The sequence below is a fragment of the Elaeis guineensis genome, chromosome 2, assembly GCF_000442705.2.
Source record: "Elaeis guineensis isolate ETL-2024a chromosome 2, EG11, whole genome shotgun sequence".
Taxonomy (NCBI): Eukaryota; Viridiplantae; Streptophyta; class Magnoliopsida; order Arecales; family Arecaceae; genus Elaeis; species Elaeis guineensis.
The window spans coordinates 94,205,242-94,222,550 of NC_025994.2; the positions used below are offsets into that span (position 1 = coordinate 94,205,242).

At 39.7% G+C, this 17,309-nt stretch overlaps 2 protein-coding genes across 2 annotated transcripts; one reads left to right on the top strand and one right to left on the bottom strand.

Moving 5' to 3' along the window:
• The first annotated feature begins 2,091 nt into the window (after nucleotides 1-2,091).
• Nucleotides 2,092-8,951, top strand: LOC105050846 (ADP,ATP carrier protein 3, mitochondrial-like). Its single transcript, XM_073252233.1, is given in 7 exon segments — nucleotides 2,092-2,235; nucleotides 5,023-5,498; nucleotides 5,594-5,632; nucleotides 5,634-5,881; nucleotides 5,883-5,964; nucleotides 7,119-7,390; nucleotides 8,509-8,951. Coding segments are annotated over 6 exon segments (918 nt in total). The 5' UTR covers nucleotides 2,092-2,235; nucleotides 5,023-5,279; the 3' UTR covers nucleotides 8,567-8,951.
• Nucleotides 8,952-9,304: 353 nt separating this feature from the next.
• On the bottom strand, nucleotides 9,305-13,280 carry LOC105050853 (phytosulfokine receptor 2). Its single transcript, XM_010931044.4, has one exon. The coding sequence runs from the start codon at nucleotides 12,625-12,627 to the stop codon at nucleotides 9,478-9,480; it is 3,150 nt and encodes a 1,049-aa protein (XP_010929346.1). The 5' UTR covers nucleotides 12,628-13,280; the 3' UTR covers nucleotides 9,305-9,477.
• Between the last annotated feature and the right edge of the window lie 4,029 nt (nucleotides 13,281-17,309).

Below are 17,309 nucleotides of genomic sequence, written 5' to 3' on the forward strand. Positions count from 1 at the left end.
ACAAACTGTCATTGATCGCATCAATAACTTATTTTGTGCCACTCTCAGGTGTTTTGGTGCTCAACTATCTGCATTATATCTGAATGGAGTATTTAGCGTGTGCATTTCAGAAGATGGCATGGAGATAAAGGGAAGGAAATATCAGAGGTTGGGAGCTTTTTTTTTTTTTTTTTTTTTAATATTTTTTTTTACTTTCCGGGTTTATTTTGCTTGGATCTAGGAGTGGAGTGGAAGCATGGTGGGCCATCCGGATAACTTACTCCAACTCAGGAGGTAAATTTAAAATAATAAAAGGAGACTTTACAAGATGCAAGTTAGAGAGTCACTGGGCTTTTTACGAGACGTAAGTTAGAGAACAGATCTAAATTTGAATACGAAGTAGGGTGGAGTCGAAAGAGGAAGTTCCCATTATAATTACAAGATAATTGCTAGTTGCTCAATCCAATCCTTTTTTTTCTTTTGGTGTTCGATCCAAACTTTAGATCTTCTTTGATTGACAGATAAATCTCCATAAATACAATATTTTAACCTTTAATTACATTTAAACAATCAAACAATAATTTGTTTATTTGAAAAAAGCTCTAATAATGAGAGTTGCTTTCTAAAATTTCAGAAAGAAAAATGCTTATATACTTCTTTGACTACTTTGATCCGGCTTTTCTAGCCTGCCAATGTTACCTTCATCATCCACCTACCCTATTAGTGGTGCACAGAATCCCACTTTGGCACTCGTTCAAGATTTGCTTAGGGGTATGCAAAGATTTATTCAAGTTTTTATATATATTTAATGGTATGAAAGATATTCGGCGGTGTAGATCTTTGATTTAGGTATACAGTTATAATTTTGAAGTCAAAAGATATAGATATCCTCTCCTTTTGAGAGAAGCAAAATTTTGCTTTTCTTTAGAGAAGAGAGCATTTGCTTAATTCAGGTTCAAAAAATCAACAATCAAACATCTAAATCAAAAATCTACATTACTAATCATGATCTATACTATTAAATATATCTAGAAACCAAAAATTATATATTTTGGTGCTCTCTAATTTATATATCAAATTGGTAAAAAAATGGATAGTTAAAATGATATAAGATCATTTTGTTATGATCTAAGCATTAAAATCTATTGATTTTCAATCTATACATATTGAAATAAGTATAGATTATGATTAATAATATAGATCTTTGATTTTATACATATTAAAATAAGTATAGACTATGATTAATAATATAGATATTTGATTTGAATGCCTAATTATTGATTTTAGATTTAAAAGAAGTAGATACTTTCCTATCACAATAAATGTATAGTTTATCTCATGTATAAGGATGGACTTTCACCTTTCATGTGAAGAAGTATATAAACTCTTTTATACCTAATATTAATAATTGAGCATCCAAATTGTAGATTTACATTATTTTTCATCATCTCGATGCCTAAAAACCAATAGTCATATGCTTTGATGGTTCTTATACATAGACAAAATGAAATGAAATCATATTTTGTGATGATTTAAATTTTCAATCTATACACAATTTAACATGTATAATATTTGATCACTAAGTTAGATTCATAATTTAAATATTTATTATATATTTTATTAAATAAAAAAATAAAAATTTTCTATTTTTTATCTACATAAGTTAGAGATTACTAAATTATATAATTTTTTTGATTTTAAACATTTTCAATGATAGATATCATAATCAATAAAATTTTTTGATAAATCGGTGGCACAGGTCTTCAAATTAAGTACTTAGGTATTGATTTTTAATTTAAGAAAAATTGATACTCATTTTATTGAAAGAAGTGTCGGATGCATTCGATTTAGTAATATATTTTGCTTCTTCATAAAGTATAATTTCTGCCGCAATCAGTAATAGCATATCTAAATCGAAGTTTAATAATATCTATCACAATTTATATTATTAAAATATTTAAAATTTTTAAAAAATATTTTTTAAAAAAATATTTTGATGGTCTCTGACGGTATAATAAGGGAAGATCTTAAAGCTGCAAAGATTTTTTTTTTTTTTTTTTAATTTTAAAAAGTAAGGTCTAAGTGGTTATTTAACGTTCCCCGCCGCGAGCATTGATGCAGGGGCGCGAGTAGGGTTCTGTCCCCAAGGTCCTCGCTCTCGGTATAAAAGGGATCGCTTCTCCCGATCCCTTCGTCTCCTCCTCGTCGGCCAAAGAGAGAGGGGGGGAGGCGGCGTCTCTTCTCGGCACTCTCCAGGTGAGCTTACGCTTCCCTCCTTTCCTTCTTTTTTTCCCGGTATTTCAGGTGCCTTAGATTATTGTGTCTTTCCTTTGGAATCGGCGCCTGCTAGTGCTCGATCTCTCCATACTCGATTTACATCGGGTTTTCGTCGAAAACACTTCCACTTTCAGAGGATATGGCCTTTGCCTGCATATTTCTTGTTACTCTCTATGATGATTCGCTCATTTCTTCGATTGATTTGTTTTGGATAAGTTATTTTTGAGGAGCTGCTTCGCTTCTCGAATTTTATACTTAGCTCGTGCTTCTTTCTTTTAAGATCTTGTTGCACGTGTTATATATTTGAATATGACGCGTATTGGTTTGTGTGTCCGTGTGGTTTTGTAGAATCATTACTTTATCTGATCTTGATGCCTCTTTAGATTGGACGGATTTTTTTTTTTTTGTTATTACGTTGATGGAAACAGCTGCATTGTTTACACGGATGTGCCAACTAAGTTATGCTCTGGTAGCGCACCGCAGCAATCGGGATCCTGTCTATAGAAAATATTTCAATGCTTCTGAAGCTTGTTGAATGAACAGTTTTCAGCAAAACATTACGAGATTTGTATGGATCCATGGTGGGAATCTATCCACATTATTTAAATTTTGTCTTTATATTTTCTATAAAGATATTAGAATGTGACAAATACTGGATTATTGACTGGGATTATCCACGATGTCATATAGATGCCATGGGAGCATTAAAGCTGTCTATTTGATCTTATTTGACACATAATTGTTTTTGCTTATGTTACTACCCATATGTGAGACTTTTGAAGCGTTTAGTTACCTTTTCCCGACTTGAATATTTTTGGGATCTCAACTATTACAATCATCGCTGACAATCATTCTTTGCCATCAATTAGTTTTTAGAATTAGTTTGACAAATCCATCAGGAAAAAGAAATTTGGAAAAGTAAGAGAACAATATACAAATCTTATTGCCTGTATGCCAAAGAGCAAGAACCATGCCAATGAAAAGTAACAAGTCAGAGATGTTTTTCAATGAAAAGATCAGATATGATCTACAAATATTTGCAAATTCAGTAGGAACTGAGCTAGAAGTTGTGGTTTAATATAAATAACCAAATTACCTGTAATTGTCATGTAAAGCACGACGATCAACATGGTTTGTACTGCAATGTTCGTATTTTTTTTTTCCCACTTTCGAGCCTTTACTACTGGCTCATATCAGGAGGCTACACATGTCAAGTTCTCTTCATCATCTTTAGATTATTCTTTGCTGCAAGCCTGCAACGGTAACTGATGATTTATGTCACTGTCAAGAACATAGGAATGTCTACACTTTTCATTTAGAGATTTAGGAATAAATCATTTAACAAAGATGGCTGTATAAAATAGATTCAAGGGTGGAGGAGGTCATCTTCATTCTGGTGATCCTAGGATTAGTGCATATACTTCCCAGACCTATCTAAGGACTATGTTATTGGTTAAGGATATCTCTGTATACTGAACACCAGCAACATGGGATAACAGTGTGGTCTTTAAGACATGCATCATGAATTCATTGGACGACAAACTAACCTGATTCATACACTACCTGATGTGAGGACATACATGATTACTGTACTTGTAGGTTTTGGTATCAAATATGCTGTTGTTTACAGATCATATCAGCAAGAATCTACATTAATCCAAGAGTTTCTGGATATGTGAGTTTGGACATAAATGTTCAAGGGTTTTACATCATGGTTAGACTTACAGTCTACAACTTCTTGCATACAGCCTGTAAAACAAGTAACCATACACGATGTTGAATGAGTAGCTTGTCATGATGATCAACTTTATAAGGTATTGAAGATCAAAGATATAAGAAGCATGTTTGCAGCAGTCATCTATATGAAACATAAATGCAGTTTAAAAATATTCCTTTTTTGCATCAACCGAGATTAAAATGTTTCTGGTATTTCGTTATCATTCAAGCCCAGTTGGCCAGCCCTACATATTTTTGGGATTATCTCTGTTCAGTAAGGGCTTGTTTGGATGTTTTGCATCCACTATCTTTGGATGTCTTACATCTGATGGCAAAATGAGAATAATAGAAGAGAGGTAAGAAGGCAGGAGAGGAGGAAGCTGCATTATTTGAAAACCCAGGGATCATTTAATCCCTAAATTTTAGGGATATGATAAATAATCTCTGAGGAGAAATATGTAGACGCAGGGATTCTAGCTTGGGAGACAGTGCCACCGTGGTGTATCAAACAAAGATTTTTACCTCTCTCCGACCTCACTTCCTGTTGGACGATAAGTAATCTGGGAAAGGTGGATGACAAGCATCCAAACAAGCCCTATGTTTTATCCAGATCTTTGGAACAATGACTTCTTACAAAACTTGATAATCATTTTAAGTAGCAGAGGCAATCATAAGAAAATGGTAATCCAAGCTACAAGCAATCTCTCTTGGTAATGTAATGGTTAGCTTTTTTGTTTTTTTTCCTTAGATATTCTATTCGCTGTTCAGAAAGTAAAATTCAGAACTCTGGAATAAAAAGTCTCTGTAAACATCATACTTATTTTAAGCAGTAAAGACAAATATAAGAAAAGGTAATTCAGTAACTACATCAAGCAATCTCTCTTGGTATGTGAAAATAATTTGTACGTGCATTGTTAGTTACATTTTGGTTTCTTCAGTCCTTGTATTTGACAAACTTTAATATATATATATTTCTTGTACTATTATCCTATTTTTTTTAATTGTGGTTCATTTCTTGTGGGTTGGCTCATTGGCATTCCAAAATGGCAGACAAACTGCATCCTTCATCTATATTACAGAAGATACATGGGCAATCGTACTTGTTCTCTAGACTGTCACAGGCCAGGAATGCCAGTATCCACCACTTTCCTGCCACCTATGTCAATGAGGACCTGAAGAACCGTTTGCTGAGATCATACCACGGCAGTAATGGAGCCCTTGGTCTCTCATCTCTCTTACCTCTTTCCCCCATCTCTGCTTTTGCCCCACAGGAGAAGGGAATTTCAGGATTTCTTACAGATTTTCTCATGGGAGGAGTTTCTGCTGCTGTCTCCAAAACAGCAGCTGCTCCAATTGAGCGGGTGAAACTATCAATTCAGAACCAGGACGAGATGATTAAATCTGGCTGGCTCTCGGAACCCTACAAGGGAATTGGAGACTGTTTTGCCCGAACCCTCAAAAATGAAGGCATTATTTCATTGTGGCGAGGAAATACTGCAAATGCTAGCCGTTATTTTCCTACTCAGGTCTAACTTCTTTTCTTTCTTCTTCTTCTTCTTCTTTTTTGAATTGTTATTGGCCCTTTTTAATTATCGATTAATTGATCTATGTTGCATGCCAGGCCCTGAACTTTGCTTGCAAGGATTACTTTAAGCGTGTGTTTTAACTTTAAGAAGGATATAGATGGGTATTGGAAATGGTTTGCTGGTAACTTGTTATCTGGAGGTGCAGCTGGTGCTTCATCTCTTCTCTTTGTGTATTCTCTGGATTATGCTAGGACCTGTCTGGCCAACGATGCCAAGGCTGCAAAGAAGGGAGGTGAAAGGCAGTTCAATGGTCTGGTTGATGTTTACAGGAAAACCCTAAAATCTGATGGTATTGCGGGGCTCTATTGGGGCTTCAACATCTCGTGTTGGTATCATTGTTTATCGTGGGCTTTACTTTGGAATGTATGATTCTTTAAAACCAATGGTGCTGGTTGGCACCTTGCAGGTTAGTAAAAGAAAGGATGCATTCAAGCATATTTATGTGCACACGTAGCTAACACTATTCTTAACTCCTGCCAGCCTTCTAGCTGCCAGTTGTAGACAATATTCTAGTGAATTATCCTCCATACAGAATATCTCAATATTTAAGATCACCCTTTTGCTGTAAAGATGATATTACTATCAAAATGAAATGCTTGCTTCAGCAACGCTAAAAAAAAACCCCATTATGATCCGACAGTTGTTTCTGCTCATAACCAAGCTTGCAATGCATCTTTTCATTTGTGCATGCTTTTTTGCACTTACAGATAATTAAAATGCTTGGTTTTAAATTGATTCATAACTATTCATGTTATCAACACACCTATGTCCTAAATATTCTACAATAATTGTTTAGAGGAACTTCCCTCATTGTATTCTTAATGACAAAGCACTTAATTTAGAGTCTATCTGAAGCTAAGGTTATTATTTTTTTAATTTTAGTTTATTTGTCTTGCGGTGGTATCACATAAAGCAGGTGTGATCCGAGTCTACCTGAATAACCTGATTGTGTTCTCTGATGTGGATTTGATGACTGCTTGGTATATACCCCTCATGCATGGTAACTAGGATCAATATCTGAAACAACTAGGTTGTGCCTATTAAGTCGTCAGTGTGTTAGTTGGGTCAACATTGGCCAAGTTATGAACTTGGGTCTCATTCTTACACCTCAACCAGATCGAATATGGAACAAAATCAGATTTTTGTATGAGCCAAATTAATCCTTTTCTTTTTCCTTTCATGGTGGGATTTTGTGGGCTTCACTTCAAGCGGCAAAAATCACATCTTTTTCCTTTTCTTTTTTCTTTCATGGTGGGATTTTGTGGGTTTCACTTCACGTGGCAAAAATCACGTCATTATGAAACTTGTCCCATTAAGCCTGACGAGTCATTTGCAGGTTGGGCCTACCAACATCCAGGTAGCCTGGCTTGGGATTTGAAGCTGGTCTTGGACTTTGATTGATTTATTATTTTTGTTGGCTTTAACCATCGTGTTGTGAATTGCTTGTGCCATTTGCACATCTTCTGAGCAATAGGTCTCCCCTATCAGCATGTGCATCGATTTTCATGAATGCAGAGATGACACTATTTCTTACTTTTTGGACTTGGTGACTTGTTGCAGGATAGTTTCCTTGCTAGTTTCTTGCTTGGATGGGGAATCACTATTGGTGCTGGTCTTGCCTCCTACCCCATTGACACTGTTCGCAGAAGGATGATGATGACATCTGGGGAGGCTGTCAAGTACCGTAGCTCATTCGATGCATTCTCACAAATCTTGAAAAATGAGGGAGCTAAATCACTGTTCAAGGGTGCTGGGGCGAATATCTTGCGTGCAGTGGCTGGTGCTGGTGTTCTGGCAGGCTATGACAAGCTGCAGGTGCTAGTTTTGGGAAAGTAAGTATGGGTCAGGTGGTGGTGGCTGATGCCATTTCTTGAGTTGCAGATAGCTAGATAATTTGATGATGATGAACAAGACTACGAGAGTATTAGGTGTCTGTGATTCCTTTCTGATTCTAGTTTAAAGTGATGTTGACAGATGAACAGCCGTTTATTATTACCTTAGGTCTCCAGGAGATGCATGAACTATGGACTGTTGTTTTTTATGCCCTTTTTTTGGTTAAAAGAGAGAATTAAAATGTGTTATTTCTTAATTATGTATATGATCTTGTTGATCTTGTATGATAAATTACCAGAAACATGACTTTTTATTTGGAGTCTGTTTCATTGTTGATGTGGTTTGTCGTGGTATTTGATTTGTTTCTGCTTTTGTTTCTATTGCATGGTTCTCGAAACTAGTGCCCCTGTGGAACTGCTTTTAGATGAGAAGAAAAATAAAATAGTTCAGTGTGTGGTCGGAGTCTGGTACTTAGCTTTTTGGCAAAAAAACATTTACTACACGGTTCTGTTCTTGACAAAAATGATTATTCCATGACCGATGATGTCAGGCACCTGGTTCCAAAGCTGCTAGTTTCAGTTTCGGAAGGACTAGATGAAATTTAGCTTCAGCTCCAGTTTTGGCTGAATAAAGTGGCGCTAAAAATCGATTACAGTTAGGAAGAAAACATTAACGTATTAAGTTAAGAAAATGTACTTCTTTGTATCATGTTTAAACTGTTATTTTTCATGTCATCTAACATGTCGTGATTATGATTTTTATGTCATATATTTTGAATGGAGATTTTTATGTAATATTATTTGTTGATGATTGAGCTTATATAAATCAGTTAAGGTTCTTTAAATTTCTTTTGCAATGTAAAGATGCACTAGTCTTAACTCTTGGAAAATTCCAAAAATTTAGATATAATTTTTTCTCATGATTTAGGAAGAAGAAAAAAGTGAAATAAATAGCTTGTATAGAAAAGTTTCTGTTGAAACTCTATGACCACTTGCAGTATCATCTTGGTTCTGCTCAAAATTGAAATCATTCAGTTGTGATGTTTCTGACACAACTTCAAGCATGAGATTTACCGGTTTAGCTTGCTAATTTTTGTTATGCCATGGATGTTTTGCAGAACCTTTCCTTTTCCCCTTCTCCATGGAGTGGCTCCACCCTCCTCTTCAGAATGTTGATAATATTTGCAGACATATAACCAGAATCTAACAGGTTGAGGGTCCTGCTTTGATGGTGAATCCCATTTGCTTATTTCTTCTTACACATCAGAATTTGAATAGGTTAACTATAATAGGTGGATAATATTAGGTAAAAGATTGTGTTGAAGCTTATTTCATGTAATTAACGAGGAAAATGCTTTGCTGAATTACATGAGATTCCTTCTGGGGTCTTGTTTGGTTTCTGGACTTCGAAGAAGCAGCTATACTAATACTGAATAACTAAATCCTCATTGCACTGCACTGTCCAAGATCTCTTACATTAAACAAATTGTTCATACCCAAAAATCATTCTCTCATTACTACTTTCATCATCCCTGGTTTGCAGAACTAGACAAACGGATCACCACCAAAGAGCCAAAGCTAATTTGCTCTCTATAATTTTTCATTGTATATATTGCCTATCGTTTGGGGAGGTTAATTGGCTTTCTTGAATGTTTATCATCCGTGGGAGCTTTTAAAGTCTCGTGAAATAGCTGTTAATAGATTCATATGGTTAAATTGCTTCTAATTGATCTTTACATCCTACCATTGGATCGCCCTGACATTTATCTTAAAAGTTTTCCATGTAAGATTTAGTTAAATACAGAATGTAGCATGTGTAAATGCAGGCCTCTTTTCTCAATAATGATGGATTAAAAGTCAGTATATGGTAACAAGTCAGTATACAGAGCAATTCGTGAAGAAGCCACATTGAAATAAAGAAGGCCAGAGTTAAAATATATTTTGATTTCTTGTCTAACAGAAACTAAAAGAAGCATACTTATTTACAACATGCTTTTCTCCAAAACTGGACTCAACCACTTCCAAGTCATTCTCTTGAAAATCTTACAGAAACTATATTATAAGAAAAAATTGACAAATTAAGAGAATCAGGCATCAGATCCAACTCTGTCAAGCCACGAAACAACTTGCTCAATTGAGGGCCTGTGCCGCGGATCCGGGCTGATGCATTTGCATGCAGTCTCAAGAACCACCAGAAGCTGCTTTTCATAGGCCTTATTCCAAATTGCCGCATCGAATATCTGCTCTTCCTTCTTCTCAGACTTCATCTGAAGCACCCATGTTACCAAGTCCCTGCACCCTTTGGCCTTGCACACATCCACAGGCCTTCTACCGGTAAGAAGCTCCAACAGAACAACCCCAAAGCTGAAAACATCCCCCTTCAGAGTGGCCGTCAATGTCTGGCTGTACTCAGGGGGAATGTATCCCAAAGTTCCTACAAGATCAGTGGTTACATGAGTGTCATATGGCCGAATCAGCCTTGACAGACCGAAATCTGCCAGATGGGCTTCAAATTTTTCATCCAGCAGAATGTTGCTTGACTTCACATCTCGGTGGATAATGTTGGGCTCGCAGACTTTGTGCAAGTAAGCCAATCCCCTCGCTGATCCCTGAGCTATCTTCAGCCTCGACTCCCACCTTAGAAGAGACCCACCATCCACCCTCTCATGCAGCCAGTAATCCAGACTTCCATTCTCCATGTAGGAATATATCAGCAATCGATCATTACCATATCTGCAGTACCCTTTCAGCAAAACAAGGTTCTTATGCTGCGCTCTCGAGAGGGCTTCCACCTCTGCATGGAATTCTCGCTCCATCTGCCCACAGTCACCGGAAAGCCTCTTGATCGCAGCTTTTGTTCCATCAGGAAGATACGCCTTGTACACCAGGCCAAACCCGCCACACCCAATGATATTTGCTTGGTCAAAGTTGTTTGTGGATTTCAGAAGGTCACTGATGGTTAGCTCCTTGGAGTCAGAATTTTGAAAGAAAAATACCAACTTCGAACCGGAGTCGGATAATCTGTGCGCCCTGTCTTCGATATCCTCTTCATCTTCTGCATCTCCCACCTCCTTCCTTGACATATTAAGCAACACAACAGCCAAAAGAAATGCAATCCCCACCCCGATACTGATAGTAATTCCAAGTATGCTACTCCTTCCAAACTTATTGGTCGTGCTTGATGGAATTTGAGGACTCCACCCCATAACTCTAGTTGTATTACAAGAATCCGTGCCCCTACACAATCCTGGATTGCCCTCAAAACTGGAGTTAGAGAAGGTGAAGAACTGCCCCCCAGTTGGGATCTCTCCATGCAAGTGGTTATGAGCCACACTAAACTTTGATAGGAAGGTGAGCTTGCTCAAAGATGCAGGAATCGATCCATTAAGCTCATTCCGTGACAGATCCAATACCTCCAAGTTCCCCATCTCAGAGAGTGTGTCAGGGATGCTTCCGGTGATGTTGTTATTGCTCAAATCCAAGACATGAAGTGCCTTCAACTGCCCAAACTCAGGCCAAATCGTCCCATTGATCCCATTGTCGTTCAGATACAAAGATGGTGGGAAGCTCGAAAGTTGATTGTACTGCAGGCCATGGATGCTCTGGTTGCGTTTAACATACAACGGCATACCGAGCGAACTCCCATTCACCGAGCTGTTAGTAAGAACAAGGCTCTTGAGCTGTGTCAAGCTTTTCGGGATCTCACCACTTAGAGAATTGTTTGAGATGTCCAAGTAGATCAGATTATCCAGCTGCCCAATCCAAGCGGGAATGGTGCCATTCAAGTGGTTCCACGACAAATCCAAGACCTGTAATCTCTTACAGTCCACCAACCATTGGGGAATTTGACCTCTGAGAGCACAATTTCCGAGTGCAAGGACTGCCAAGTTCTCGAACCCATCAGAGATCTTAGGAACCTCTTCCCCGACAAAATTCTTGGTCAGGATAAGTGTAGTCAAGTTCTTGCACCGTTGGAGAACGGTCAACGCCCCGGATATGTTGTGAAAGCTATTGTTAGACAAAGATAGCAAAGCAAGGGACGCCAGATTCCCGAACTCCTCAGGGAGTTGACCTGACAGGCCATTCTTAGCTAGGCTCAGGGTTCTCAATTCTGGGCAAGTGGATAAACTGGTTGGGAGAAAACCCTTTAAGTGATTGGTTGCAAGGTCAAGAGAAGAAAGATGTGGCATACCAGTGAAATTAAGATCAATGGAACCAGTAAAGGAGTTGTTCCTAAGATCAAGATCTCTAAGCAGCGAGCAATGAGCTAAGGAACCAGGGAGAATTCCAGAGAAGGAATTGGAGGCCGCGATCAGCTGCTCAAGCATCGTAAGGTTCCCGAACACATCGGGAAGGCGACCGGAGAACCGGTTCACTGAAAGAAGCAACGTTCTAAGGCTCGAAAGCTTGCTCAGCTTCGAGCTCAATTTACCAGAGAAATCATTGGAGGACAGCGATAGCCTCTCCAGGGAGACCAAATCAAAGAGGGAGTCAGGGAGATCACCTGAGAGCGAGTTGGAGCCGAGGTAGAGCTCCTGCAAGGTCGCGTTGCAATCGAGAGGGCCGCCTCCGGGGAGCGGCCCCGAGAAGATGTTCGACGATAAGTCCAGAACCCGAATCGCCCGGGAGCCAATGCAGATGTCGGGACCGATCGGCCCCGCCAGAGAATTGTTGCTGATGTTGAAGTAGGAGAGATGAGGCAATGCTCCAAGATCAAACAGAGACCCGTTGAAGGAATTGGAAGACAGGTTCACCATCTTAAGGCCCGCCATGCCGCGGACCGGAGTGATAGGCCCTGATAGGTTATTGTAGCCGAGATCAAGAAGCTCGAGCAGGCTCAGATTGGAGAACTCCCGGGGGATGTCGCCCTTGAGGAGGTTGTGGGACAGGTCGAGGCGACGAAGCTGGTCCAACTTGCCGAGAGAGCCGGAGATGGTCCCTCTAAGGCCATGGCCGGGGAGGAGCAGCCCGGAAACTCTCTCGGGATTGGAGGAGGATCGGTTGCTCCGGCGAGAGCAGACAACGCCGTCCCAGCTGCAGCAGGGCTCGGCGTCGGACCAGCTGGCGAGTATGGAGCCACCGGCAAGGTTGGCGGCGAATTCCCTCAGGGCTCGGTGGTCGTCTTGGTTGCAGGACAGGGCCGAGGCCCGGAAGACGGGAAATAAGCACAGCAAACAAGCGATGAACACCCATTTCAAGAAGGGAGAGGAGGAGGAGGAGGAGGAGGAGAAGCCCATTTGGATGCGGCTCTTGGCCAGAGAGATGTACCACGAGATCTATAAACCAAAAGGGAGGGTCGTGCATGTGGGAGATGGGAGAGGGTGGTCAAAAGGGAAGATGGGGGAGACCCACATTCCGAAGAGGACTCTGGGATCAAAGGAGGGGAAGAGAGATCACCGGCTTGTGGGCGAAGCAAGAGTTCCCCAAGGACCCAGCACCGCCCACCTTCTATGCCACCGTTTCTTCCCTTCTTTCTGCTCCTCTCTTTAACTCTCTTTTCAAAGAACGAGTTTTCGTTCCTTCAGGAAGCGGAACATGGGTGCTTCTAGTTGAAATGAACGACTTGCTTTCGTTCACACGATGGAGCTTTTAGGAATGTGGATGGGCGCAGTTCCCGAGGTATTAAATGGGAAAGAGGACATGACCACCAGCGGAGGACGGACGGAAGGAGAAGCTTCAAATCTAGGGGAGATGGAGAGGGGAGGCGAGGGTGCGGATACCTTGGCCTGGGTTTTGGTTGCTTGCGCGCTTTAGTGGTGGGTCCCGCGCTTTAATGTAGGGTGGGTGCTGACCAGGGCAGGCAGCGGTTTTATGATGTCTTGCTTTGCTTCACAGGTCTCGTGCTTTCTTTTGCTTTTTCAATGCGCTCTCTCTCACTCTCTGCCGCTCTTGGGCCTGTCGCTTGGTATTTTATTCAATGGGTGTAATTAATGGGCGGAGTGGTGGGGTTTGACGGTAGATGGAAGGCTGTCAACCGGGCGGTTTGGTGTCGGACCGGTTTGGCCCATCCGGTTTTAGAATATGTACAATAAATTCAAATCGCAAAAAATATGAATGATGGACACCTGGACTTTGTTCGACCGGTATTTTACGTCTAATCCTGGTTGATCAAAAATTTTGTAATTGTACATGGATTAAACATAAAATGGTAGATATATGTAAGAGTAAACAAAAATTGCAGTTAAATGAATGACTAAGTGCTAACTTTCATTAAAATATATGGCATAAAAAATAGACATATTTGAAAGATATCTATTGGGATTAGCATTTTCCTTCAGTTCCTCAAAGATTTTTGAATTATTTCTTGAAAATTGAAAAAAGGGAGGACAAGTTAATGTAATCTAAATATGGTTAAAGATGCTTTCTCTCAAAAAGCGTCTAACAATAACAAGTCAGATTCTGTTTCTAGAAGAAAAAGAAGAAGATTTTTTTTTTTTTTTAACATATGCTTGTTGACAAATATGTTTCATCACAACTTTTGGGATTCAATATTTTTATCTAGATTAATATAGTAGGAACAGTGGAGTAAAGATTTGTTTGGTTGCCCATAATTAGGAATCTAAATTTAATTCGGGCTAGTACGAGCCTACCTCAACTTTTTGATTGGCCTAAAATCAAGCCAAACTAGGTTTCCTACCATGATTTATTTTGAAAAAAAAATAGTTCGAAGTGGATTCATTTTTGGAAGTAGAGTCAGAAGCCATTTTAATAAAGTAGGCTCTTGCTCAGCCCACTTATATCAAACCAAGCATGCTTTATTTTTTGATGTGAAAACTAGACATGCTTTGAACCGTCCACGTTTGAGATCTTTTCATCCATCAAACGGTATATAATATATTTTTCTTGATAGCCTAAGTAACCAATCAGACGGTCGTTTAGATTTATAGCTTAGTTCAAGCGTTCCACCCTCAAATAAGATGAGATAGATTATACCAAAAAAAACAAGATGAGAGAGAGGGAGAGGGGTGGGTTCCAAAAACCCAAAGAAGACGAACATCGGACCGGGTCGAATGGTTTTGGACCGGACGTACGCCAGTGACGCCGCGGAATGGTGCCGGCGGGCGAGCGATGGAGACGGGGGGATTCCCGCAGTTCCCGGGTCAACTGGCTTGCGTGCTTTTGAATCGTGGCATGTGAACCCCACTCTCTTTTAAATTTTTTATTGTTTTTTCTCCTGGGGTGGAGGCCGAGAGACCGTGGGCCCCACCGGCCTAACTTGAATCTCACTCCCGTCCACATCCCATATGGAGACGTTCGCATTTGGAGAAGAGTGCGTGTGCTGAGACCTCGGCCTTGATGTCATAAAGAAATGGAAACAGAGGGCAACAGTCTACCGCTCTCGAGGAGACCACGCTAAGGGAGATCTGAGGTCATGCGGAACAATAAGATTTGTGTTAGCAAAGGTAATAAAATTTTTGTTTATATCTTGACAATTAGGATTTATATTTTATTTAAAAATAAATTTATTTAGAATATAAGAAATAGGCCAACAAACAAAAATAAAAGAAATGCATTTAGATGGTTCTTTCAACAAAGTCCACAAACCATGTGATACCTCTCTTCTTCTTCTTCTTCTTCTTCTTCTTTTTATCCACTCACAATATCTATGATCATCACTCAAATAAGAGCAATCTATCATTTAGATCAAAAATATAATCATCATGATTATAATTATTAATAACAATAATTATTATTTTTTTGAGACAATGATTGATATGGTAATAAGGAGACATAGGATTCAATCTGTTGGGGAAGATTCTTGACCGTCGGCAGGACTGACTGGAGCAGAACAAAAGCCATCGGAGGAACATCCCCTGCAAAGCAAGTTCTGATCGGAGTTAGCTTCGGTGGAGACCCTCCGACGATCAAATCAAGAATCTGACATAATAGAGGAGAAGGAGAGGGGGAGAGCCGGTAAAACAACAGAGTTTATGCTAGTTTATGAATGCGTACCTCATAATCATCCTCATCTTCATTTATAGAGAGAACGAGGCCAAGGGGTCCAAGGACAACAAATCATTCAGGGCTACTTGACCACGATGGGTAGTACAAGTCACGTCGCATGTCATGGCGACGAGCAGGCCCTCTCTTAGTGCACAATCAACAGAGAAGGCAATGTGACATGGGCTTGGTCGGCACGTGGTTTACAAGTAGAGTGGCAGTGTGAGATGGTGAGCCCTGATTTGACTCACGTAGATAAAACCATAATTAGTCTTGACCCATATTTTAGGAGGGCCGTTGTCTGGTATACCGAAGCCTGAGACCTTGCGAATGCCCTTACTGCTGGATGGTGTCGGTAAGGAGGATCGGTCAGTCTGCTCGGATTGGCCCATCCATTAACCGATAGTGGTGGGGATCAGTGGCTGGAAGGGAAGCACTGGAAAATCCCTCAAAATGTGCCATCCGAGATTAGCAAGGAGTCAGACAAGTGAGGTTCGGTGCAACCTAAGGATCGGTTTCGTCCGCGGCGTAAGGCTCGGGGAGGGGTCAACCTCCCCAAGCATGATAAATTGTAATAGTAAGTGATTCAAAAACTAATTAGGAGTAAGGATTGGTTCAAATTATCTGAGGGCGGTTAGTCGGGCCTCCATTGGCTCAATGCCTAGCGCCCAGGTTTCACCTTGGGGCAGGTCGGCTAGTATATAGATTGGTAAGGTGTCGGAGTCTATGGTCGAGATGGAGATCATATAGTGTCTTTTGTTGGGGCCTCTTCCTCAAGTATGGGGAAATTAAAGTCAAGGATGAGAGGACAAAGGGTCATTTCAATCATATCCCATCATCCAGGATCGCATGATGTGCATTTAAATACCTCCGATAGTGGTCATAAATTCGCTCGATGCGCAGCTGACCGTGGAGGGGATGGTGATGTGACATGAATTTGATTGATGCGTGGCTGATAAGCGAAGTGACAACTGAACGGCAAAGTCTAATGGATCTGCACAGAAGGAATTGATCGGTATTTTCCAGTTTGGATTCCAGATAAAGAATGTCCATCTAATCTATGATCATTCTCTGAAGTAAGCGGTCAAAGGTCGGCCAGAAAAGGATTTCATGTCTTTAGATAGTATATTTGCTGCTAAAGTCGGAACGGACAAGGTGACGTCGATCCCTTGGGGATTGGCCTTGCTCTGTCGTAAGCGATGTCATGTTTTAGTTCAGATGGGATACCTCTTCCCGCTAATCTTTTTCTTTTTCTTCTCCTCCTCGACAACATCGGCTTTTTTTTCTCCGACTGCTACTTTCAAATCCTTAGTGAAAAGCTTCATGTCAGCTATTTCATCGTTGACTTGCTGTAATTATGGTACAGTAATCTTCTCCTTTTGGGATTCTTTTGGGTAATGTGGCTCTCCCCAACACAATCCATCCGTTACAAGAGAAGGAATGCAAAATTGTTGTAATATGAAACAATTGGGAGACTAAGATTAATGATTTAGAGTGACAAGAAATACTTTGCAGTAAGTAGATCTTTTGCTTTACATGGTTGGTTCTAATTCATGAATACATGGTTGCAACAATAGCATTTCATGACCAAATACAACGAAACTGATGTTCTAGAAAATAAGAAAGATCCTAAATGAATCCTTTTTTCCTTTCCTATGATGCAAATTAATGATTATATTCACTAATAACTACCATCTTTTAGGTGGTTTCCGATATTACTAACTTCTCCCAAGTGCTCGCATTGCTTATCCAAATAACTTCAAGTATTTTGACTCCAATAATAAACTATCCACATATGATTTTACATGTGAATGATGAATGATCAACCATAATCCTTCCAATTATTAAGATATAACTGATTAGTTAAATATTTGTGGATAAATATTATCGACCACTTTATTATAGTTGGTCTCCAGTTAAGTAATTTTTTTGGTGTAAACAAGTACACAAGGAAAAAGAACATTTGGACAAAGCTAGA